This window comes from Onychostruthus taczanowskii, unplaced genomic scaffold (genome assembly GCF_017590055.1).
Source record: "Onychostruthus taczanowskii isolate IOZ18803 unplaced genomic scaffold, ASM1759005v1 scaffold2, whole genome shotgun sequence".
Taxonomy (NCBI): Eukaryota; Metazoa; Chordata; class Aves; order Passeriformes; family Passeridae; genus Onychostruthus; species Onychostruthus taczanowskii.
The window spans coordinates 21,892,706-21,918,260 of NW_024499239.1; the positions used below are offsets into that span (position 1 = coordinate 21,892,706).

Sequence of the window (25,555 nt, forward strand, 5' to 3'; positions counted from 1 at the left end):
GCTTCCGAGGGCTTCCCACTGTTTCTCTTTTGCAGCAGGTTAGGCCATTGCGCGGAGTTCAGTAACTCTCCTGCGTCCCTGGGCGTGTTTTCACAGCGCCGCCGCCTCCCTCTCTCGCCTCAGCACCGCAAGGGGCCACGGATGCGCGTGCCGGGCACATTCGCACAGCCGCTCCGGCGTCCCGTTTGTATGGTCCTTTTCGTTCCCGTCCATTCCCTGCCACACTGTCCCTGGCGGGCTCCGCCGCCTCACGTCACCCTGTTCCCTCTTCCCTTTTTCCCGTTTTCCCTCACGCTTGCCCCGTGCCCGCCCGGCGCGTCCCACCCGCACGTGTGAGGGGGCGGAGCCTCCTGCGGCCCCGCCCTCCGCCTACCTCTTCCTCACGGCAACGCCACGCCCCCTCCCGCCCATTGGCTGCTCGCGCCCCTCTCCCCGCCTCCCGCCGCGCGGCACGCGCCTCCCGCCCCTTCTCCGACCTCATTTGCATGATGCCCCGCGCACCAATGGGCGGCTTCGGCCTTCTTAACATGCAAGGAAGTAGCCAATGAGCGAGCGAGGGGGCCGGGCCACCACGTGCTGTTGCTAAGCTTCGGCTTCTAAATTGTTACTACAGGGGTAGCCAATGAGCGCGGGCGGCGGGGATCTGTCAACATCCCCTGCCCCGACGGGGGGGGGACTCTGGCCGCCGATTGGTCCGGCCGCATCCTTACGTCCCGCCCTGCGCCCGTGCGCCGCTCGCCATTGGCTGCGCGGGCTGCCCGTCCGCTGTGTGTCAAATGTAGGTTGAGCGAGGTGCCTTAAAACCGGGGGCTCGGGAGTCCCCGCGCGTGAACTCGGCGCGGGGGGCTCGGGACGGGCAGCCATGGAATTGAACTCCCTGTTAATCCTCCTGGAAGCGGCCGAGTACTTGGAGCGAAGAGACCGAGGTACAGGGCGCAGGCGGGCAGTCGGTCAGGCACCCGCAGGCGCTCCCAGCCGCTCTCGGCCTTTGTTGTGCGGCGGCCGGGCCGGGGCAGCGGCCCCGAGCCCGCACCTGCCCGGGGGGGACCCGGGCTGCGCCAGCGGCACCGCGCTGGGGGAGCATCGCTGCTCGGATCTTGGCCTTTTTTTTATATATAACCCCCCAAGCAAAGCAGAAGGGGGTTGTTTGTGCCGCCCTGGATGGGGACGGTGCGTGTGGCAGGATCCCTCTCGCCGCTCCGTGTGTGGCAGTCGGTGATTGTATGGCAGCTCCCCTCCCCCAGCGCAGCGTGACAAGGGTTTGCATGATCCGCCTCGTTTTTAATGTGCACTCCAATAATCCTCCTAATTTCGACACTTCGGGGTTGTTTTTTTTCCCCTTTGGTTTACCGAGTTATGGTTTTTTTGTCTCGCTTCTTTAAGAGATGCCAGAATAAAATCCCAACAAATCAACCGGAAAAAATTCTGTTCTTTACCCTAGCGTTCCTGCAAAGGAGGAAAAAATTGCATGGAAAAAATATATTGCCACTAATGCTGACTTTGTCCCTAGAAGCAGAACATGGCTATGCATCAGTGTTACCCTTCGATAGTGACTATTCCAGAAAGAAAACAAAGGCAGGCACCATGGCCAGAAAATCCCAGAATAACAGGTAATAGACGCACCGCTTTTTCAGAATGAATCGTCAGCTTTTCCAATGTGTCTAGCTTATGTGCAGTGCATACATTTATGAAAAATAATAACTAATCCAGTGTCTCAGTTTTCCCCATCCCGGTAGTCGCCATTTTTCCCCTGGATGGGCTTGGCTCTGTTTTGATCTCTCATATAAACACTGCCACGCGTACACCATCTCCTTAGTACTCACTGCACTTCAGACCCATCCGCCCTCATCGCTCCTTCTGCTCCGCGCTCGCCGACAGCGGCTTTTGCTGCAGACCTAAGCACCATAATCGCCACCCAGATTTCTCTTTGCATGGCACCTAATTTCCCCCCCGGCATTCATTTATAAACCACAGGCAGCGAGCCGGCCGCCTCCCCCATGGCAGCCCGAGCAGATGCAGCCTCCGCTTGCGGCGGCGCTGGGCTCCGGGGCGGGAGCGTGTGCGGGGCGGCGGGGGGGACACTCCGCCCGCCCTCCGGCCTCTCCGCCGGAGAGCTGCGGGGTGACAAGGTGCCGGAGCGAGCCTGACCTGCCCGCGGGCTGTGCTGCAGCGCCGGCTCGCCAGCCCTTCCGCCCGGCCGCCGCACGGATGGGCCGGGCTGCGGGTCGCCGGGTGTTTGTCCCGCGTGTCGCTCGGCCGCCGCGGTTCCGTGGCTGCCCCGCAGCCGCTACCTGCGCTGCGATGGCACGAGCCGAGCGCGGCTGTGCGCAGGCTCCGCAGCTTTGTTTGCCGCTCGGGCAGCGGCTGTGTACGTGCGGCAGGCCGGCTGTCTTACGGGGACGCTGCCGGCCCCTGCCCAGGAGCGAGCCCGGCCCTGGGCTCTGCCTGCTCTGCTCTGCTCTGCTCTGCTCTTCCAGGGCTGCTCCGCACAGGACCGAGGACCGTGCCCTGCTGGGCCTGCTTCGTCCCGGGGCAGCGATGCTCTCTGCACGGTCATGCTGGATGGTGGCTCCTGTAGAATAGCCTAAAATGAACTTGCTTTGCACGTGACTTGTTTTCCAAAGGAGCAGGGAGTCTCGGCGGGCCCGCTCTCGCTGCTCCAGCGGGCATCCCGCGGCCGGGTCGGACGCTGCTGGGGAGGTGCCCGGCAGGCGGCCAGGAGCTGCTCGTGGGGCACCGGAGGTGCAAACCGAAATCAAAAGCTGACGAACTCCCTCCTTGGGCAAAAACACGGGCTGCTGAGCGCCCTGGTGGTGCCTGCTGCGGCCGAGCAGTGTGTCTCCAGGATTACTGAGGGAGCAAATTGTGTCCCCGTGCCCCTGCTCCGAGCAAGGCAACCATTTTGGGGGCTGTTAATTGCAGTACTCCTGCTTTGGTTGTAGTTTTAGTTGAATTCTTTGTCTCATCATGGAGCGTGAGAAGACAGTTCATTTTAAAAGAGAAAGTCATAAGGAGTGGGAGGAGTGTCTTGTGTCCTGAGACACTTTGCTCCTTGAGATTTTTAATTATTTTCATATAAAGTATGCTCACTGCCTTTAAAAAATTCAAAACACATTTCATAAGTTTTCCAGCTGTAAATTGCTCCTTGAGTTCTACAGATTTCTTGTGTGTCTCTTGCATTCAAGAAATCTGTGTTACTTACAGAGCTATTATTCCATCGTTTCCGTTCTTAGGGCTCTTGTCATCCGCTGCAAAATAGTTATTTGTCTGAATTGTAAGCTACTTTCAGGAGTTTTTAGGAGAGGATTTGTAATCTATCAAATACGGCAGAATTAAAAGATTTCTGGTTACAGATTTGCTAGTGTTATTGAAGTTGAGGCACACGCATCCACTTGCAGTTGCCTTCCTGCTTTTTTTTCTGCCTGCAGATTTGTATTTATTTATCTGTTTAGCGTGTTGTTCTGATTCTCACTCCATAGCAGTGGCAACCTTGAAAAATGCCACGCTGCAATGTGTACATTTACTCACACTTTCTTTTCTTCTAGCTGCAGTGATGAGATGAGGGATGGGTCATCCGTGTGACAGGACAGGACAGTGCTTGTCAGGGAATGGTTTCCAGTGCGGACACTGCGGGACAGTGGCTGGTTTGGTTCAGCACAGGTACCACGCTTGCTGGCCAGTGTGGAAAGCAGAGGGACATTGCTTTAATGCACCTCCCTGCTCCTTCAGGGGCAGAGGGGCAGCAGCAGGGCCCCGTGGGTACCTCTGCATTGTCCTTACAGGCTTTATACCCATATCCAGCAATCGCTGCTCACGTTTGCCTGCACGCTTAGGTTTGCAGGGGAGAAATTACCCCCACGTTTAAATATGCAGGGCAAAATACATGATGTACACCAGCATCACTGTTTTATTATTATTTGGAGCTTAGAGGCTGTAGGGGTCGAGCCCCAGACTTGAGTGGATTTTTGGAAACACGGTTAATTCTTCCTAAGCGACTCAGAGATTAACAGAGGGAGACGACTGGCCAAAGTTCAGAGGATCTGGAGTGGTCCTGGGTGATGTGAACCACCGAGCAAAGTGTTTGTCCATATTGTTCCACTTCAACCATTTTCCAGACTCATTGGGTTTGGAGCATTAGATGCAGGGAGGCATCTGATTGCATACAGGGGATTGCATACATGTCTGAAATTCATGCCTTATTATTTCATTGTTTTTCTGGATTAAAAATACATACTTAAGGTTGGAGGAGTAGGAAAGGAGCAGCTAACTGCACATTTCAGATCTGCAGGGGCATTGTTGTTTCCATTATCTATTTTTGTATCCTGCTGCTTGCAGCATCTGATCAGATTAAAAAGTGAGACATGTATATATGTACATACATTGTGTTTTTTTCATGCCTTATGAGGAATACATATAGAAAAGCATGAAAAAACATCTCTTTATTCTTGGAAAATCAGAAAAGAGGGGAGGAGGAGAAAAACTGTCAGATGTGAGGAAGCCTGGCATGCTGTACTCCTCTTTGTTCTGTGTTTCCCCCCGTGTGCCTGCCTGTGGGGGGAAGAGCATACCCTGTGTGGCACAGGTGTGCTGCCCAGGGCAGGGATGGGTTCCAGCTGCCCTGGGCTTCAGCAAGGGCGCTGATGGATCCTCCTTGCTCTGCCGAGGTGCTGGTGATGTTCACATAAGAAATGCAGGATGAGACCTCCATCCCTTGTGGATGGCTGGCGAGGCCCAGACCCGCAGGAGAAGGAGCAGGAGGCTGCCAGCCCTTCGGACAGGATGCTGGGGTCTGGGCTAAAAGCTTGCTGGCCTCTCACTGCAATTGAGTGAGAAGTAATTTTGGCAGGTTTCGATTCGTGCAGGGAAAAATACCAGCAGAATTACATTTAATTAACCAAAATCTATAAGCTTTCTGTCCACTGTAGGAATTCAACAGTTTTGCTTTGTTCACTGTTAGCTTTGAATCAAAATTGAAAGTGGTTGTTAGCAGTTTGTTGATAAACAATAATCTCGGTAGCAATCAGACACAGCTTTTAGCCATTTCTGTTTCACTTGCACATTAAAATGTCTTGATCTTACATGTTTTCTTCTCAGTTTCCTGTGATGTGCCCTTTCCCATGTCACACAAACCAAACTGCTTTGTTTTCTTTCTGGTTTGCTGTTCGTACCATGTCCTCAGCTGAGATTCAGACTTGTTTCCCCCCAGTAATTTTGACCAAAATCCTCTGGCAAATGAAACTGGATTCTTGTTTTGCAAAGAGGACAGGAGATTAGAGAAAGCCACAATATTATCTTTTGCAGGGAGATAAACCTAGGTCACATCTTGTTACAATAATACTTATCAGGTACTTGACTATAGTATAATAAATGTCACCGCAGAGCAGTGGCTGTATGTAGTTCCTAAAGCAGTGCCATGCAGTGTAATAATTCTTGTTAAGGTGTACTTAGAATTAAAAAAGACATAAAACAAAGAGCTGGATTTATTGCTGTTGTACCTTGGAAATGTTAATAGCAAATATTCAAAAGTCAAGCTTGGTTTTTGCTCCAAAGAAACAGACAGGTGACACGTGTGCGATGTGCCGAGGAGGAATGCGACACAAATCTGAAATTTGGTGACGTTTGCTCACAAGGCAAAGCACTCTTACAGAGGAACATGCAATCCTGCAGATAACTGGGCTTTCTTCTGCCCTGGCTGCAGTGACACTGGCCAGGTGTTGGGTACCCTGAGCTGTGTGTGGGTTTGAGGTGTGTGTCTGCCCATACACCAGGGAGCTCAGGCAGCTGCTTCGCTGTGAAAGGGTCAGAAATAAGGTAAAATGAAAAGCCAAATCTTAGTGTTAGATGCCAGTCTACTGAGGTCACAGTTAAATTTACTTTCAGAGAAAGGAATTGAATGTCGGTGATGCAGTGTGTTTGGCCTGTTAATTTAGGAGCTGGTTTATTGAAGGAGAGGGAGCAAAATAAATGCCGGGTTATAAATATATCTTCTGTGTCTATTAATTAATTAATATTTTTTGCTCATATGTTATATAAATAGACATGTACTTCGTGCTGTGTTCTGGCAAAGGGTTATATGCAGAAAAAGATGAAAGCAGCATTTGGATTTTCAAATAAAAACAGAGCCTAATGTCCAAATTCCTCTGTTGATGTTGGCTCATGGTGAGGGTGAACCTGTGGCCCGCAGAGCGAGCCCCTTGCTCTCTGCAGATGTTTTTCTGTGCCCACACTAAGCAGCTTAGGGATCGGGGCCTGATTTTTGTTTTATTTTCCTTAATTTTTTTTTTTTTTTTTTTTTTTTTTTTTTTTTTTTTTTTTTTTTTTTTTTTGTGAGAGGCCAAGAATAAAACACTGCAAAGCAGACTGTGCAAACACAGCTCCTCTGAATTTTCACCTGGATTTCTGAATTCGATAGATCTTTCTCAGTTTGCCTTCCTGAAGCTAGGACAGCGATTGATATTGCCACATTTGCTTTCAAAATAATGCATTTTAGTCCCAGTACAACAGACTTTACCCATGGACCTGTCCCCCTGAGGAACTGCAGTAGGTCTGCAATGTTTGGGAGCTGCACTGCTTGTGCAGTTGAGGAAAACAAATCGCCACCGTATTAGCAGCACGTTCAGACCTGGCCACTGCAAACATGTGGCAGCACCAACTTGAATGTGATCCCAGAGCCAGAGCTCTGCATCAAGGCTGTGCCAGTGTGCCTGGTTCCCAGATCCCAGCTGAATCTGCAAAACAGGTTAAATTTTGCTATGAGGAGAATGCAAAATTAATTTTTAGTGGATTAATTTGGTACAGGCTGTTTCTTTGACAGGCTGTAAGCAATGTGTCCAGTTTGAAACAAATGGGAAAAAACCAACAACCAGAAGCAATGAATAATAGGCAGAATGTGTGCTTATGTTCAGGTTCGCATGTGCTTCGTGGAGTGAACTGTAGTATTTTCAGGTGCATTCCACAGCAGGTTAGGTATGTGGACAGGGAATTTCCTGGAAGTGAATTTGGATCCTTTCAATGAAAAGCTGCACAGCAGTCGTATTCACACAAGACTGCAGGTGTAAACTTTGTGCTTTTACACACGTGCACTTCTGGGAGTGGGAACTGGGTGCAGACACTTAAGGTGTAGCACCTTGTAAAGCTTCCTGTTCTGTTTGTTCTTACTTTTTTGGCCTGGACAAAAGGTGAAGTGCTTGCAGTGTAGTTCCCATGGCTGCATGACCTGAGGTGGAGTTGTATGCTGCACATGGGCTGTATCACAGCCTGGCACTCCTGCCTGCACCAGAAAGCCCTGGCACTGGTAAGGTGCTGCCACTGTTTCAAGCACTCTGTAAACTGCCCTGCTTTGCTCCCTGTAGTGCTTTAAAGCGTGTTGGCAACTGGAAGTGTACTGGTGAGTCATGGTCTAGACCTGATCCCATTAGCACAGGGCAACATTGCCATACATCCCTGCTTTTGCCAGGAGCTGCTGGCTTCCTGCTGAGCAGGTGCCCCTCTGGTGGGGTAAGTGGGTGGATGGATGGATGGATGGAGGAGTAGGGAAGCTGTCTGAATACTGAAACAGGCCGTGCGTCCCGCATACAGTGAAATCTCAGTCTAGCCTGCATGTGACCAGATCCTGCTGGCTCACCCATAAACTGGCAGCAGTGGCTGTGGAGGGGCCCTTGCCTTTCCTGTGTTAGTCTTGCCATCTCAATTAGCACCTGTCCAAATTTCTTAGGTGTGTCTGCTGACTGTTGAATCAACCAAAAGCTGAAATCCAATACCTAGAATTCTCGTTTGAGGAAAGGAAGGTGATGGATGGGGATGGCTCTGGGGGTGTGCTGTGGGAAGTAGCACAGCATCTTGCAGAGCAGTGGCTGCATTTGCTTGGTTCCTCCTTGTTCTTTCAAATCTTCTTTTGACAATTTCTTCACATATAAAATTTATAGTCAGTGAACTGCTTGGCATTTGCTAAAGGGATATTAGAGCTGTTTCAGATCAGAAGTGTAGTCTAAGCACCAGCGTCGTTATCCCTTTCTTGTGAATCTGTGATTTTGCAGATTTTATTTGTTGTTGGCTTTTTCCCTTTATTTTTATCTGAACCTTTATCTTTTTTCCCCCCTCACTGCTACCCCCAACTTCCCCAAGCTTTTTCTGTAGATACAAACTCAGTGGAGTGAACCTAAGTTAAACACCAGAAGTCTTTCTTCTCTTGAAGCCATTTTTGAAAGGCTCCACAGACCATTTGCCTGCAAACCACAGTCATATATCTGTCTCTCTCTTATGAATACATATATACATATATCTTATCTTTACTAAAGTAGTAAAAGACTCCATTTTGAAACAGGGTACTGGGTTGTGTGGAGTCCAGTTCTTACATTTTTTTCCCTCACTTTAGGTTGCATAAACAGCAGGAGATGGATATTCTTGCAATATACTGTGCTGTAGACATTGAAGGAAATAAAAACTAGTATTTCAAGAGAGGTTCATCTCTTCTGAAAACAAACCCAACAAAGAAATCCCTGTCATGCTTTGTAACAGGGTATTATTTAACTTGCTCTGTAGATGCAGAAATTCTCAGGTAAATGGACTCTTGGGTTTGGTTCCTGCCTAGAGTCTGATACTTGGGGCATTAGTTGGCCCCTGACACCTCCAGAAATGTGTGGCTGGTGCCCATGTTTGCACACTGCAGGAGTCGCTGAGGCTTTTGTGTCCCCCAGAGCTCTGCCAAGAGGCACATGGTCGCTGCTGCTGCGTTTGGCAGCTGGCACACCCACGGCTGTGTGCTCCAGAGCTGCCCTGGCAGGACATAGCTCAGGAGAATGCCAGGGTCATCCTCCCTGTGCCACAGGTGCCCCATAGGTGTGCTGTGTGCAGGACTGCCAGCTGCTCACAGCATCCTCTCAGCCCAGCAGAATACTCCGTGCAGGCTGAATTTCTTGGCCAGTGGTTCCCGTGCTGTCCCCGTGTGCTCGCCAGAGCTGCTGGGAGCTCAGAATGGGCAAGTGGGAGTGATTTGTTCACCTTTGTGTCTAATTGCCAGAAATGTCAAGGAGTTCTTGTCATAGGGATGAATCCAGGCTGGCCTGTATTTCCTCTCTGGTTGCAAAGTTCCCTACAAACAGTGCCTTTGACAGGCCTGTTGAGGGTGTTTGGGGACAATGGTTCCCCACTGAACTTCTTTTTTCCATGTGTTTGCATAAACACGGGCGGATTTAGCATGGTCTTAGTCAATTTTTGTGAACATTGGTGTGGAGAAATGACTGTGGAGAAAGTCTGATCTCTGTGTAGAGAGTAGGAGTAGAATGTAAAAACAAAATAATCTTAAGATAGCCAAATGACCAAGCCCACCTTGCCCTATTAATGTAGCACAGAAAATGTTTAACTCTTGCAGTGTTGCTGCATTGGTCAGGAGCACTTAAATGGCATTGTAGAAATACACACATTACTTGATCATGGCTCACTTGGTGCAAGAAAAATACATAAAGAATTCATAGGCTTTTGAGAAAAAGATGCCAGGTAATGGTTGACATAATGGATGTGTTGGTACCAACACTGAGATGCTTTCTGGTGAGAGTGGATTAGCATCAGTGCTGAACCTTGTGTGCATTTCAGTTTTACTTGCAGAGGGTTTGTTCACTGGACGTTTTTTGTGTGAGCTTTGCTTTCTTTTTCCCTCTCTATGGCCGGAGTGATGTTCTGCCATCGGTCGCAGTTCACTTGGCTCCTTGCAGGATCAGGAGCTGCCCTGGCCTGAGATCAGTTGCTCGTGGGTTTGTTCACTGGACGTTTCTTGTGTGGGCTTTGCTTTCTTTTTCCCTCTCTATGGCCGGAGTGATGTTCTGCCATCGGTCCCACCCAGGAGCAGCATCCAGCAGCTCGGTGTGTGCAGGGAGAGCAGGACAGCTCAGCACCGGGCAGCATTTGTGCAGGAGGGCTCCCTAATCCCCCTGGGATGGCTCTGCTCCCTGGAGGGACCGTGCTCTTGCCCTGCACAGACACCTCGCTGCACCCCGTGCCCAGCTGCAGGCTGGGGTTGCAGCAGGCTCCAGCAGAGCTGCTCTGACATAATCTGCCAGCCCTAAAAGCTGCCACCGCCTCTGCATCTTTTGATCCTGACGTGCTGGGCATGTTTTCAGTGGGACAAAACTGAAAGTACGGAAAATTGCTCGTTCTGAAGAGGCAACAGTAACTTCATTTTAGGAATGTTTTTAATCTGAGCTGTGTAAATAAATAAAATGAATATTTTTAGCTGAATCAGTTTAAAAAATATCCTCCCAAGAATTTAGGGCTGCCTTCTAATGGCAAAGAAACCGAGGCATCAGTTGGAAAAGAAAAAAAATCTTTAATCCAAGTAGATAGGAAAAGGATAACATGCTGCTGTGGTCAGTACAGGGGCTATGATTTTTTTGGGTTTTATTTTCTCTTTGTAGACTGAGAAGAATTAAGAGGATTCCTCTTTTGTTGCGATCAAGATGTCAACAACAACAGCAGTGATTAGCTGCTGATTTTTCTTTCTGCTTTTCCATGGGCTTTGAAAACTGGCTTTTTGGGTGCTTTTTGCTCTTACCTGTTACCATTTCGATCTTCAAACACTTTCTGCCCCCTTGTAATTTTTCTTCACTGATAAAAATCTTGTGGGCTGTTGTTATTACTAACCTGCTCAGTTTTTAATGTTCATTTCTGTCTCCGAATGTATAGAACACTAATAAATGCAAATATATTATAATTCCCCCCAAACCTACAGTTTACTCATGGAAATTAAGTTGATACCCTGAAGAATCTAAAAGTGAACCAATTTAAAAGAAAAGCTGTTTCATAATCCATGTTAAATACGTATTTTAGAGAACTCTTTTGCAATTTATGCAGGTATTTGCTTTTAAATATTATAAATCTTGGTTTATTTATCCTTTCTCTAATATTTCTTTTCTCTTTTTAATAGGTCATCACACAACGAACTAGAAAAACATAGGTAAGTCTTGGAAAAAAAGCTAATTAAAAGATGTATGGCTGACCTATGAATTACTGTGTTTATTGAAGAACATTTTGTTGAAATTGTTTCGATTCTCACTGAATAATTTATTAAGCTGGTTTTGGCTTTTTTATCAACTAAAATCTAATAGTTACAGTATTATGTGGCTTTTTTTCCTCCGTTGTTTGGTATGCTCTTTTGGAAACATCCCTAATAGTTAGCTTCGGACTGATTAATGCTTTAACTGGTTAACCGAATTGTTACTAACAAAAAATCTGTTTGCAGCTAGAGCTGTTAAATGCTGTAAGTACTAAGTATTTTTGTGATTAAGGTGAATGATTTTCGGGAACAATGTGTCACACAGGGTTATTTCACGTTTCTTTTAAAGTATGCCTAAAGTGCAGTTAATTTTCATTCTGCATATAAGTACCTAGAGATCCGATTTTCCCTCCGCCTCTTTCCTTGCGGGTGCGTGTCCTGTCCGGAGAGCCGAGTGAGAGCTGGGAACAGCAGCGGGCACCTCCTGAGCCCAGCCTGCTCCGCGGTGCAGCGCCGGGAAAAGCCGGGCTTAGCCAGGACAGGCTTGGAGCCTGCAGCCGCGCCTGGCGCGGAGCTCTGCTGTGCCCGTGCTGCGGGCAGCGTTCGGTGTGTGTGTGTATTTATTTTCCCCGTTCTGGAGGCGGTGTTCAGCGGGTGCTGTGCCGTGTCAGTGTGTGCGGCCGGTCCCCGGGCTGCAGGCGGGCTCCGGGCGCTGCTCTGAGGGAGCGCAGGCCGTGCGGGCTGTGGCGCCCTCGCTGCGGGGCCGCTGCCTTTGGCTCACCCTGCAGGCAGCGGGATAAACGCCCGCTCGGGTGGCTTTTGTTCTTTCTTTGTGCGGCTTGCGGCCTTTCGGTTTTCACGCATCCAGAGAAAGTGAGGGGGGTGTGTGTGGATACGATTTAAAGCTGTTTGCGTGCTCCTAAATACGTGGAACGTGGTTGATGGCACAAGAAGATACTCGTGGGGGGTTTTTTGTGTGTTGTTCTGTGGCTGCAGTTATGTAGCAGCTAGACCATCACTTCCCTTGCATGCTTACATGCTTTCCTGTAGTTTAATTGTAATCTGAGTAAACTAAAGCTCTGCCTAATAGCCACGTGGTCATCCTAGAGATGAGAGGAACCGGGGAAGGCTCAAGCTCACAAACACAGGCCTGGCCAGTGCAGAGCACGGGCTAAGGCAGGGACATCGGCAGGGCAGAAGTTCTGCTGACAGAGTCTTCAGGAAAATAACTGCATGTAAAATTCTGTCCTTCGGTCACACTTTCTTAAAAGAAAAGAAAAAAAAATGGGCCCCAATTATGATTCTTTCTCATTCTGTTCAATTTCTTCCTCTACTCCTGCCTTCATCATTAAGAAATTACTTTCATCTGCATATTCCTTTTCTTTTTCTTTCAGTTATTTTCCTCTTCTTCCTTTTGCTCTGCCTTAACGTGTTTAAGCAGCACAGTAAATGAGGCACAGCAGCATTTGCAGCAGATGCAGGGCCAGAAGGAGAATCTATTAATTGTTCAGTCACTGATCTCACTTTCACTTCTGTGTTGTATCTTTGTAGTAGATGGACCATATAGTACCTGCCTTGCTACCTTTTCTTCCTTTGCCATCTCAAGGTCAAAATAGGTAAACTGCACAGTATGTCTTGTGATTATACAACTAATGTTTCTAACTGCTGCTGCTTGCTGTGCCTCCTGCAGTTAAACTATACTTGAAGCCAGATTTTTATTATTCCTGGTGAGAACCTGCAAATTAGTGCAAGATCCTCGTATGTGCAAATGGGTGTTCACAAAAGCAGATGAGGTGTGTACAGTTCTAGCTGCCTGATGTATTGGTGTGAAGGACTCCTGCAATTTCTATTTTCTTCTTTTTAACAACCCCCTCCTCCAGCACTGTGGGTGTATGAGCAGATAATACCGATCATAGTGTTTCTCACTATGTTTAACTAAAATTACATTAAGATCTATGAAGTGTCTTGCACGGTTTAATGGAAGATTCACACAGTGCTGTGTCCCTGTAGCAGCTGGTCCCTGCAGCAGAGCCTGCCTTCCCCAGCCCTGCCCTGCCAGCTGGGAAGCACTGGATGTTGATTTTGGAGGTGTCCCCTTTCCAGGGCCAGCGCTTTGACTCAGCACTGCCATGATGCTGCTCTGGCAAGGCTCACCCGCTTATCTCACAGGAGCCTGTCGAGGAGGAGGAGAGGAATGGCTGCGTGTCCTCCTCCGTGCCCAGTCCCTCACGTGGTGTCTGAGGGCAGGGAAATGGCTTCCTCATTTACACAGCCCCGTGTCCTGCGTCAGGGTGGCCAGAGATTCTGGTAACTGGAAAGCCACGGTAGCCATTCACGTACGTGGTGCAGTTTTGGGTTCTGCACTGCTGTTGCACATCAGAGGTTTTATCTCCGGATTTGATGTCGGTGGGAAGAGCAGTGGTTGACCTCTGTGTGTGCTGCCTTGGCCATTTGGCACTACCACGTGTTCTGTACTGCTGGGTCTCTTTTCTGTGTGCTTTTGAGAAGGTGCTCAGAGGAAGTTTATTTTGTGTTCTGTGCTGCTGGGTCTCTTTTCTGTGTGCTTTTGAGAAGGTGCTCAGAGGAAGGCAAAAGCAGAAATGTAATTCCAAGAAAAAAAAAAATTCATTATATGATAGAATTCAGATTACATTTATGGTAAAGTGTATCTCAGCGATTCATACATGAAATTCCTTTTTCTCTGCTTTAAGTCTCCCTAGAATACCCTGCTCAGAACTTTAGTGTGGGTTTGTTACAGGGAAACTGTAAGGACTTATCCCTCTAATGGCAGTCTTGTTTGGTCCTGTGCATTTAAAGTGTGCATCTTGGAGCCATGAAACAGGAAATCCCCTAAATAAAAAGCAGGAAGGCAAGAAATCTTCTATCCTAGGGACAGCTGAGATCCTAGAAGATATTTTAATAATTGCAGACAGATTAGTCAGAGTGACACTTGGATGTAACTAGTTCCTAATGACAAATGTGTATATTGATGTAGGTATTTTTTGTTGTTTCCAGCCAGACCATGAGGTCTGTAGGCTTTCACAGAGCAATATAAATAGTAAGTAAATTAGTAATCATGACTTTTTGCAAGGAAATTTTTAAATCGACCTGACAGCTGTATAGAGGAATTCAGCTTCCATAGTGTAAAAAAACACCCAAGAATTCATGAGAGACGTATGCTTCTTTAGAAGACACAGCATAATCTCATTTATTTGCATCAATTTATACTAGTTCTCCATTAGAAGGTAAAAGCCAAGGTGTATCCTCCTGAAGATTGTGCTGAGATCTCCACACTGCTCTGTGAAGGCAGAAGAACCTGCCCTTGGCTGTCACCTGTGGTCTTCTCACCAGCTTGTGCAGGGCTGTGCAAGGAAGACACCTCCTGTCAAAGCACATGGAGCCCTGACAGAGGATACTGGGATCAGCCCATCAGAACTTCTTTGGTGCCATTCAGTCCTGCCTGGCCATGAGGAGCTCTGCTGCAGGAGGGGTTCAAGGTCTCGCCCTTTCCCTGGGAAAGTCTTTGGAAACAGCTCGTGGAACTTGATGATTTTAAAGAACAGCTTTAGTGAGAATTAGTGAGGAAATGAATAGGTGTACCTCAAACTCAGCAAGCCACGTGCTGCTGTCCCCAGACTGGCACCATATGAGCTGAAGAAGTGCTGTGTGACCCTGGTGTGGCTTGATCTGGGTCCCAGGTCCTTAGGCTTGGATATGACAAAAGCTGGTGAGCTGAGCCAGATGGAGGTAAAAACCAGGCATTGCTGTTCAAGCTGAGACTGCTGCAGAGTTGGCCTGGATCAGCTGAGTGAGACAGCCCCGGACTTGCAGAAGTACAAGAAGAGAACAGGGAATACATGAGACACAGTGATTTGCAAAACCTTAAAGATGAAAAAAACCCCAAACCTTTCTTTCTTCCCAAAGGAGCTTAATATGTTGTTGTGTAGGGTGCTGACTGGGGGAGGCTGAAAGTGTTCCCTTGTGCACAGAAGGTAATACTCATGCAAGTTTTGTGCAGTCCTTAAACTAAAATCTTGCCAGAACAAAGTTTCTATATTGCGTCATCATGTGCATGAATGGGTATCTCTACAGAGATTTTGATATATCAACACAGACTTTGATATATCATTATATTGTATTATATTTGATATATATAAATATATATTGCTTTGAGCAATATATATGTTTTGGTGGGAGCATTATTATGTACAACATTAGCTGATACAGAAAACAGAGCAGGTGCCTCTGAAGTTAGGTCCTGATACGTGGTTTTCTCATGGAGGAATTGCACATTCAAGAGCACACTTCCATTCATTGGTACATCAGTTTCACCCACCAGAGTTGCTTGGTGTTTGAAGTTTATATAAGCTGAGAGAATGCCTAGATGGATGTCCTGAAATCTTCTCTGTGGCTCTTCATGTTAGTAAACTGTAGGGTTAATGAAAAGCATGTAATTGCCAGTTTGTGATACACTTAGAAGTTTTGAAACAGAACTGAAAGGTCATTGAAATAATAGCATACCAAAACAATGCTTAATGTTTATTTTTATTATGGGCTGCCTTTTCAGAATCACAAATTGCCATTGTGGTTAGCAGTGCTGTGCAGCATAAAGCTGTAACTGCATTGATCCATCACGGCAATGGTGCCACCGCTGACTGAGGAAACCCCTGAACTGGTGCTGGAGGTAAAGTCCTTCCAGGGAAGGGTCACCCAGTGTCTCACTGCTCTGCTTCCATCAGGAATTTAACCCGGCCCTGGCTGCACACTGGTGCTCCTGGGTCCTGCTTCCTGCCACCACAGCAGGAGGGGAGAAGCTTCCTCCTTCGGCCAGGTCACCTTCCTGAGCCAGCTCACTGTCACAGGCACACCCTGATGTGTCACGGGCAGAGGGTGGGATGGCTTCTTTGAGTGACAGTGTGAATTTACAGTGTTAATTTACAGTACAGAGCAGTTACAGTTCACTTCTCTGTCAGTTTAATGTTTTTCCTAAGCATCCAGTTTTGGCTGCTGTTTCCTGGAAAGTGCTGTGCTGGATGGGTCTTGCTGACCTGGGAAAGATCTCATTGTTATAATGGGTCTATAAAAATTGCTGCCATTTCTAGGATCTGTCCAAACTGTACATAAACCATTCAGATAATGTGGCTGCTGTGTTAGTGATGGGAACCATGTTGTCTTGCTAGCAGAATCTAACCTCTGTACTAGGTCTTTCTTCTGGTTTTCTTGTCAAGAAAATAACTTTTTTTACACCATCTGCTTGTGAAGTGGTTTATTACAATCCCAGTGAATTGCAATAAACATACATTTGCACTCCTTAAGCAAGGTGGTGTCTTAGGAGTGTGATTTGACTTTTGTGAGCTGAAAGCTCCCCTGGTTTGGAATCTGCTTCCCCTCCCCAGCTTCTCTGAAGGTTCCAGCTGTAGTGAGCAGGTGACTGGTATTGCCTCAGCGAGTGCAAGGCTGAATCTCAGCTTACAGCCCCTCTTCCAGGCATTAAAAATCTCTGTAATTTTTTTTTTTTTTGCAGAGCTTGTTTAGCAAAGTCTATAAAGAACTGGACTTGCAGAACTGAGATTTAATACTGTGCTTTTGCTCAAGTCATCCATGCTTCTGAGTCTGACAGATCTGTGGAATTAAAGAAGTTGGGAGGTTTAAAGCTTTGTACTTAAATGCTGTTCTTTCCTCACTGTTGCCCCATCTCTGGGCATTCAGCAAGTGTCTGGACCTTTGGCTTGTCCTGCAGTACCTGCTGCAATAGCTGCTGTGGATACTTATGCACTGAACTGTTGTCTTTTCAGTGCACAGAGCAGCTCACCTGATGATGCACTCCCAACAAAAGTGTCTTCCTACCTACCCTGCTGGTTTGGAAAGGGGGAGTGTATTAAGCAGACAAAGCTTGAAAATTATTCTGCTCAGGAAGTTATATTACAGGTATCAGAGATGTACACATACTCATGCTTTGGACAAAGCTGCTATTTTTGCAACGAAAGATGGGACTAAAATGCAGTTGGACTCAATTATTATGTCCTTTTTCCTGCTGAAGTCAGCTTTGGACTGTGGAGCATGAGTGGAGTCCTGGGTCTGGGCTCCAGAAAGCTCTGTGCTTCCTGGCCAGCCAAGCAGCCAGCAGGGAGCAGATGGGTGAGAAACCAAGTGTATGCATTTTTTTTCACTTGAATTTGTTCATCCCTCTCTTCAAACATAAGTCCATTGTGTGTCAGCCTCTAATGGGCTATGCAGAAGGTGGTTTATGTTTTCAGCATCTGCTAATTGACCTGGCTTGTTCTCGTCCAGCATGGCAGAGAGAGTGGGCAGGACTTGTATAAAGTAGAGATGGATGGGCCAGACTTTCTGGTACTTTCAGGACAGGTAGGTGCTGACTCCCTGCATACAGGGGAGGAGAGGCCTGATGGTGACTGCTCTCCCAACTGGAGGAGAAAAAAGTAAGTTGAATTAGGTATTTTGAAAAAGAGGGTTTTTTTAAGCTTGCTTAGCTACATTTGGACAAGTGAGCTGGAATTTGATTTTTGTTTTTTTAAAGGTATTTAGGCAGCTAATGGACTTTAAGAAGCTGGCCTCTGAAATGGGTCTTACATAATGCAATGGGAATCCTTGGCTGAATCCCAGCCAGTCAGGTCTGTGGAAGCCCACAGACCAATGTACAGAAGTGGTACCTGCTGTGGTTTGAAGAAGCAGCAATGTGCCTGAAAGTCAGCAGTGCAGCTCCAGCTCCTTAAGGCAAGGTTGGCTCTGCTCTCAGGATTCACACCAGATCTGCAGGAGGCTGGCTTACTTTCTCCCAAGTATGTCACGAGCACTCCCGTCCCTGTGTCCCTGCTTGGAGTAGACAAAAAGGAATCAACCTCAGCTGGAGGAGGTGGGTGTGCTCTGTGAGTTGTCCCTGCCTCCATGCTGTATTGGCATCTGTAGCTCTATTTTTAGCACTCCTTTCCCTGGAGTGACTACCCCACTTGGGTATTGGATATACCATGGCCTGGTCCCAAATTGAAAATGTCTCTTTCTGAATGGAACGGTGTGTACTTCCCTGGTGTAGCTCATGCTCCTTTTCCCTCGTGGTCTCTGTCAGCAGACACTTGTGCTTAGATTTACTGCATAGAATTCCTTTGCAGGTCAAGTAGTTTTTAATCTGTGTTTTTTCCCCTTGGTACACTGGCAGACTGTGGGCCCAACTCTGCCTCGTGTCCAGGGAATTTCAGTAGGAGCTGTGTCTGCCTGCAGGCTGAAACCTGCATCGCATCTGGGCAGCTGCAGAGGATGCAGAAAAGGTTCCAGAAACTGTGCTGAGCATGAGCATTTAGACAGCAAATCATAAATGTGAAAAAGCATAATGCTGTTCCTTCACAGAAGTTTAATTTGGGCCTTCTTCGGAAAAACAAAACCAAAACCAACTTCCACCCATCCCCTTCCTTGTGCATGGGATCCAGTTAAAAACAGACTCCTCTTGTCCTAAAGAACTGTGCAGTCCACAAGAATGGATAAGATATTCCTTCTACCTACCCCTCCCTGTGTTGGGAAGCAGAGAGTTGTTTTGGGACTTTGATAGAGTGCTGTCTTTCGAGATGGAAATACATATGCTGAGCTATGTACACATCCTTCTAGGTTAGAGCAGAGTGACAGGACTTGTCAGAGGATGTCAACTGGCTAATATTATTGTTTAATGCTAGTTTATGTTGCACAAGCCTTTTTCTACACAAATTAGTGTGACTAATTTTGTAGCACGCGGAGATTGGCACAGCCGACACGGCAGAGGTGTGGGCTTGGCTGTATGTACATGAGGTCATGTTGCAATGCTTCTACCTTGAAAAACTAATAACTCTGGTTGCAGGCTACATGCCCTACATGAAGAAAGCCTTTATTGGGTTCTACCTTATTGCAACAAAGCAGATTTGTGTAACAGTCAAAGACTACATCTGAAGGTGGTAAAACGCCTGTAAAAGGCTGGAGTAGTGGTGAGTCCTCTCCTCCCAGCTGCCTCCCTGGGATTGATGCCTAACAGATTTATCTGCTTTTCTTTCCTTGATGGTTCAATTTGGGTAACTAAATGAAGATACAAGGTGCTAAATAAGGGGCCTGCCTGGCATGTAATTGCTGCCAGGACTCAGCAGCTCCTATTGAAGTTAGGAATACCATCAGTGTTTGCAAATACCAGCTGCACAGACACTCTGTGTCTTAGTGTCTTACATAGCACATTAGCTGGTATTTACAAAACATAAAGGTAGCAAACCCTGTAATTCCCCAAGAAAGCTGACTTAATCCCGATTGGTAAGTGCTGTTGTGTTGACTGCTGCAATGAACAACATGGGTGGAGCAAATAATTTCTGCTAGGGAAATTTGGGAGCTTGTTGTGTATGTTTGCTAGAAGCAGTTATTGGGTGTAGGTGCTAAGAGGTGTTTTAAATAGACTGTTGGGTGTCTTGGTTCCCACTGCCTGACTTTACATACTCACATGGCAAGTGAGTCCCAACTTCTGGCACTTCCTTCCATTGCCAGATAACCTCAGGACACTGCACTTAAAAAATATGAGTTGAGTTTTGCAGGGAAGAAAGAAGGAGAGAGCGGGGGGAGAGTTTTGAAAGATGTTCCATACCTTATCATCCCCAGATGGATCATTTTCAGATTCTGCTCAACTGCACCTTATCTGGCTCAGACACAACTAGTTTTGTACTGTTCAATGGAAAGGGAAGTAGGTTGGAAACTAAATTATAAACGAGGCACTGCTGGTGTTGTGGCAAGCTATATCTAAACTTGGAGGCAGGACTGTCAGATATCTGCAAGTCTCCACTGTCCCTTGATGCCAGATTTTTTCTTTTTTTGTTTGGGGAGGGGATGGGAGGGATGGTGGCAGAAATAGGTGTTATTCAGCTTTTAATTCACCTGAAAGTAAAAGTACCCATTGCAGCCTTGGAAATGACCATCTTTAATTACAGTCAGTGCATTTAATCCTGCCCCTAAATTTGTTTATACATACACCTCACTGTCTTCCATTCACCTCTAATTACAAGGTTTAAAGGAGGGAGTTGGAGACATACAGCAAGACATTTGGGGACATGTATTCTTAATTACTTCAGTGTGATTTCTTTTCTTCTCTTCCTTTGTTGTTCTCACTTGGGGTCTGAACCAGCCTTCAGCTGGCTGGAGCAGGCACCCTGCTGTTGTCCCAGGGCACCTCAGCTGTCTCACTGGAACACATCTCAAGTATCTGCACTTGTTGGTAAAAGCAACACCCACCATTTCCTTCCCCAATAAAGTCAATTCATTTGTGCATGCTCAAGCTGCCATCATTAGCTGCTCCCTCTAAGATGGCCACGAGGCTTTGGTAGGTGCATGTGCCGAGGAAGTAATAGCAGAAGCAAAAATGAAAGTAACACATAACACTAAATATCTCTTTCTGATAGTTTCCTGATCAGAGCTTAAAACTTCCTACCACTGTGAAGGAGCAAGTAATTGTTTAGATGCTGAACTGGAGACAGAGTTGCCTTAACTCTGATGAGGTTTTAAAACTGTGGTGTAAATTGCTGTCTTTCTTTCGCTGCCTTGTGCATGTGGGAGTGTGGAGTCCCTACAGCATTTGTCAGGCTACTTAAACTGGATACTTGGTATTTGGATCTCAAGGTACAGTAGACAATAAAGCCACAGTCACAGGTATCCAGTATTGCAAATATTAATGCTTCACACTCATTTAAGTTGATGCAGGAAAAGGCTGCTTAATCCTGGCTGTCTGCTATCCGTAGGCCTCGTGCTCAGTGTGTGACAGCAATGCATGTTTTTAATTTAGCTAAAATAATTCAACTTGACTTGCCTCTCCTTTAATTTGGCATCATAAAGTGGTATTAAAAAAAAATAAATCTTGAACACATTTCTCCCCTCATTTGACATATGTACAAAATAACTAGGTCTATAGGGAGGTTTAAAATTAGGCAGAAAAAGCTCACTAGGCCCAGTAGTGTGCTCTCTTGGCTTAGTGCTGTGCTGCAGCTCAACTTCTCTAGGCTTATTTAAGCATTGTAGTCTCCCCCACACTTTTTTTTAAGATCCTTCCTGTTGGCAGCTGTCCTGAGACACAATGTTCTTGCTTAGCATTTTGATGTGGGGAAACAGTCTGATAATTAAAGCCGGTTTCAAGCCATGAGCTGATTTGTAAGCAGTGACTTGCTCTGGGGTGTTGTCGGTCGATAAACGTGTAGCTCATGTGCACAGAGCTGAGCTGCACCTTGCTCCTGAAGCCCCATGTGAGAGGGACATGCAGCTCCCAGGAGCCACTTCTGGGGGAGACAGACTGCATCCTCTCCAGCCACCTGGTGGTGGATGGTTAATTGGTGAAAAATTACCACTATCATCCTGTTCCCCTCTGTGTGTAAACCCAGTGCAAACCTGTCGTTGTTACACAGCTTTTCCTTGTTTAAATGAATGTCATTTTCTTTAACCCTCTCTGCAGTCCTTGACAAACTCCTTACAAGAGTACTGTGAGAGGTGGCGAAAGCCAACACACGTGTTGCAGGTCTGCAGACTCACACCATGGCTTTGGATGTGCTGTGAAAATTTGCTTTGTGGTGCTCCACTACCAGCAAAAGCCAAAGTTGTACTGCTGCACATCTTAACCCACTGCTGGGTTCCATGGGCAGCGTGTGTGAGTACGTGTGAGCCTCCATGTCACGTCAAGTGGGAATTACAACTGCTTGATCCTGTAATGGCATGATCTCGTGGCAGCACTTTTCCTTATCTAATTGGGTCTGACACTATTCTGAGGTAGCAGACAAACTTGAGTCTCCCTGCAGTGTAATCTAAGAAACTTGAGTGCCAGTAAGACAGATGGGTTTGAGAGGTCTAATTTAGGAGGACTACTAAACTGCAATGTACACATTTTAATGTGCAAAACAAATGGGTGGCTGGCTCAACAAAGTATTAAATAAGTTTATTAAAAGCATGGCTGACTAGTTTTTTTGGACTGTTTTCAGTATGTGCAATGGTATTTCCATCATTCATGTACTTCTCTGTAAGGCACTATTGTTCTTCTGCCTGGTTTAGGTAGGTACTGTGTGATGCTGAGCTCGTGGTACCAGGTGACACCTCCCTCACTATTGCTTAAAAGTGTTAGAGAGGTAAATGCTAAAGACAATCAGTAAATAACAGGGCTAAAAATAGAAGACACCTGGAAAAGAAATTCCTTTTCTATAGCTCTAATAATTGCTCCTATTTGTCTGACATTGACTTTGAACGTTTAAAATACAGAAAACTCTTCTTTATAGATAAGCACAACCTAAAGACTGAAGTGCTAGAATATAGGTTGGTATCTCCTTTTTTTCCCCTCTTTGCAGAAGAAAAGAAATCCATACAAGGGCAAAAATATACTGCAATGGGTTTCAGCTGTTTGCATAATGTTTGATTTCTGTTGCCTCAGATTCTTGCAAGGTCAGAGATTTATTGCCTATGGTCAAAGGATGTAGAATCTCATACATGTAAATTTATGATGGATACCATCCAGGAAAGACAAATGATATCCAGCTGCCATTACTTTTGCTTGTGATGCTTTTGAGAATCCCTGTATAGCTTGTAAATTCCTGTTGACATTTCCCATGAAGTACATCTCAGATTTCTGTGTGTTGCTGTTAGTTATTGCCGAGATCCAAGAACAATGAAGGGCTTTTAAACCTTTCATGGCTGCTCTTCAAATAAGAGCAGCTTAAGACAGTGGGATGGCTGAAGCTGTGAGGAAAAGCCTGCCTGCAGGGAAGAGTCTAGAAAAAACCAAGGAGAGGAGATGAGAGTGGTCAGATGATGGTCCTGCAGCTCTTAGTGCTGCAGAGGCTAAAGCTCTGGTTCTCCAGTGGGTCAAACAGGTACCAGTCAGAGCTGCTGGTGCTCCCTCTGCACTGGAGTCCTTGCAGAGGTGGCCCTGCCTGTGCCCTGCCTTGCCCAATGCTCCTCCGAGCCCCTCCTGCGCAGCTCTGCGGGCGCTGCAGGGACGTGGGTGCGCGTGCACCGTCGTGTGACACATCTCTGTCACACCTCGCACGCTTCTGACAGCTCCTGCTCACTTTGCAGGCAGGAGAGCTCGAGTGGGAGAAGGTTGGGGAGCAGTGCAGCAACAGGCACTGTGCCACAGGGCTTTTGTTTCTTCTGGTGGCTCAAGTCAGATGTGACTCTGGGACACCCATCAGTCTGTCTGGTTCTGCTGCCGGGTGGGTTCCTGAAGGGACAGCACGTGGGCAGCATGGCAGGCACCAGCTGCTGAGGCTCTGGTGCTGCTGTTGTCCACGTTGCTTTGCAGGGTCATTCCAGCCCAAAGCAAGCCTTGGGAGCTGCTGTCATATGCTCATTTCAGCTGATGTCCCTGGCTTATGGCAGCACATGGGTAACCACAGCTCACCTTCTGGTGGGAACCAGAGCATAAAGTGCATCAAAGTGTCCTTGTGGAAATTTTGAGAGATGGGGAGATGTTGATGTAGCCCAGTGCTTGTAACTTAGGACAGGCAACTGTCACTGCATTCAGCAAGGAGCTGCTGAAGGGATGGGTAATGGTGGGAGAGAAAAAGGAGGCAACATGGGCAGCAAGGTCTGCCAGCTTTTAGGAGTCAGCAGTTTCCCTCTTACAGACCAGCTACTACCTGTTCCCAGTTTGCATCCCAGCTAGCTTTCTGTGCACTGCTGCCAAGAGACTTAACTGGCCAAAAATGCATGCATTTGTGGCACTGTAGATGCTTCCATTAACCTATGTGTACTGAAAGATGCAGGAGTTAAGTTCTGGTTCCATACATATGTTCTAAATCAAGTGGTATCTTTTGGAAGGTGAGAAGGTAAAGGTCAAGTGGAGTCTAGACTCAGCTCGTGGGCTGAAGTGGCACTAGGGAAAGTAAATAAAATGCACTGTAACTGCTGTAGTGTGCATTTAGATATAGTGTAAAAGAACCAAAATATTTTTCAGAGTGATAAAATGCGCAAAACATGGAAATCATAGGCTGTGTTAACAGGCAGCAGAGGTTTTCTTCTGTTTCCTTAGTATTAGGAACAGCACCAGACATTGCTGAGCAGTATTAATGTGAAAACTTGCAGATAAGTCCAGAGCAGCACTGACTCTGAAAGCTTGTGATGGCAAGGGGCACTTGCAGCAGTTGTTATCCCATGTTTGGACACTTCCAGGGTGGCTGCTTTCAGTTCAGCAGAGCAGATGCACACAAGTATTCAGCATGCTGGAAATGCATATTGAGGATGAAATTCCCAGTTAATACCACAGTAAATAAAGAGGGTGGTTGCAGGGCTGTTGCATTTAATTCACTAACAATCACTGCAATTAGGCATTTGCTGCTCTTCGTCCCTGTTAGTTTCCATGTGGACTTTACTGCTGAATTTAGTTGCAGAGGCCCTGTGAGGTGTTAGACCCAAACAAAAAATGCCTTGGATGAATCTTCACCAGTGGGCAAACTTCAGCATTTGTTTTTAACATGAAAAAGACCCTCAGCTTCCTGGTGTTTGGTTTATCTCTCCTTGGATAATAAAAAGCCAAGAGGTTTGCTGTAAGAGCAAGACTGCGTTTTCTGGGTTTCACTCCAAGGCACTCAGCTGTGAGCAAGCTTTTCACACATCTCGGAGCAATCTGCACACTGGGTGCCTTGCTATGGTACAGTGCTTTAATACTAAGAGGTTTTCTTTCCTTTTCACTAAAGCATATTTGTTGTGTAGTCGAAATAGATTGTGCAGCTCAAGTGTGAGCTAGAGCATCCTTCAGAAAAATAGAAGTGTTTGAGGTATCCTTTGTAGAGGAGAAAGTATTAAAAGTGTTTCTGAGTGAAATAAATCTGAAAGAAACAGGATTTTTTATTGCAGTGGAGGGTCGTTATCTTCCATTATGTTTACTATTTTGCTGGAGATATGCTAAATACTGTCTGAATCATTAATAAATAGGTTTCTTTAGAACCATTTATCTGATTGAATTTCTGTGATTTCGTAAGCTGGAAGCTTATAAATAATCTCTTTAAATGCCTTTGTAAACAAATGTGTTTTAATTAGTACAGTCATCTTTGGTAGCTTACAAAGTCTTGTAGAGCTGTAAATATGTAATTCCTGACACTTTAATAAAAGTGTTAGCTTAAAGAGGAGTGAGGCAAGTCTACTTGAGTACCAGCTTCTAAGCAGCATTGGGTATATAATTACATGATTACCAACATTGCATATGTGGCCATGATATCCAGGACTACACAAAATAATATGAATATATTAAATTTTCAGTACCATTAAAACAATTTGCAGCAAAATTCTGTCACTTTAGGATGTGACAGAGCACAGAATAAAAAGAGCTGCAGCCCTTCAAAGATGTTGCCTTGTTGTGTTATGCTCCAGTAAGAAGGGATTGAAGCTGGTATCAGGAGGCAGGCAGAGTTTCTCACCCTCGTTTTACCTTGGTGGCAGGTGAGTCCTGAAGTCACACTGGGGAAGTTTTTACTGCTACATTTCTGCATTTTTAAAAAACTTTGAAATGAGTAATGATGCTGTCAGTGTTCATCCTGACCCAGTGCATGTCACAAAGTATCCTGAGCTTCTCTTTGCTGATTCTGC

The 25,555-nt window shown here is 46.4% G+C and overlaps 1 protein-coding gene across 3 annotated transcripts in view; it reads left to right on the plus strand.

Annotated features, from left to right (window-relative positions):
- Positions 1-787: 787 nt before the first annotated feature.
- The window catches only part of MXD4 (MAX dimerization protein 4), a 38,324-nt gene continuing 13,556 nt past the window's right edge, over positions 788-25,555 (plus strand). Inside the window, exons 1-3 of one of the 3 annotated variants that reach the window (XM_041402682.1) lie at positions 788-926; positions 1,442-1,610; positions 10,919-10,948. In XM_041402682.1, coding sequence (XP_041258616.1) covers positions 863-926; positions 1,442-1,610; positions 10,919-10,948 — 263 coding nt within the window. In that variant the 5' untranslated portion in view covers positions 788-862. The remainder of the gene's footprint in view (positions 927-1,441; positions 1,611-10,918; positions 10,949-25,555) is intronic. The other 2 variants (XM_041402683.1, XM_041402684.1) reach the window with 2 other exon arrangements.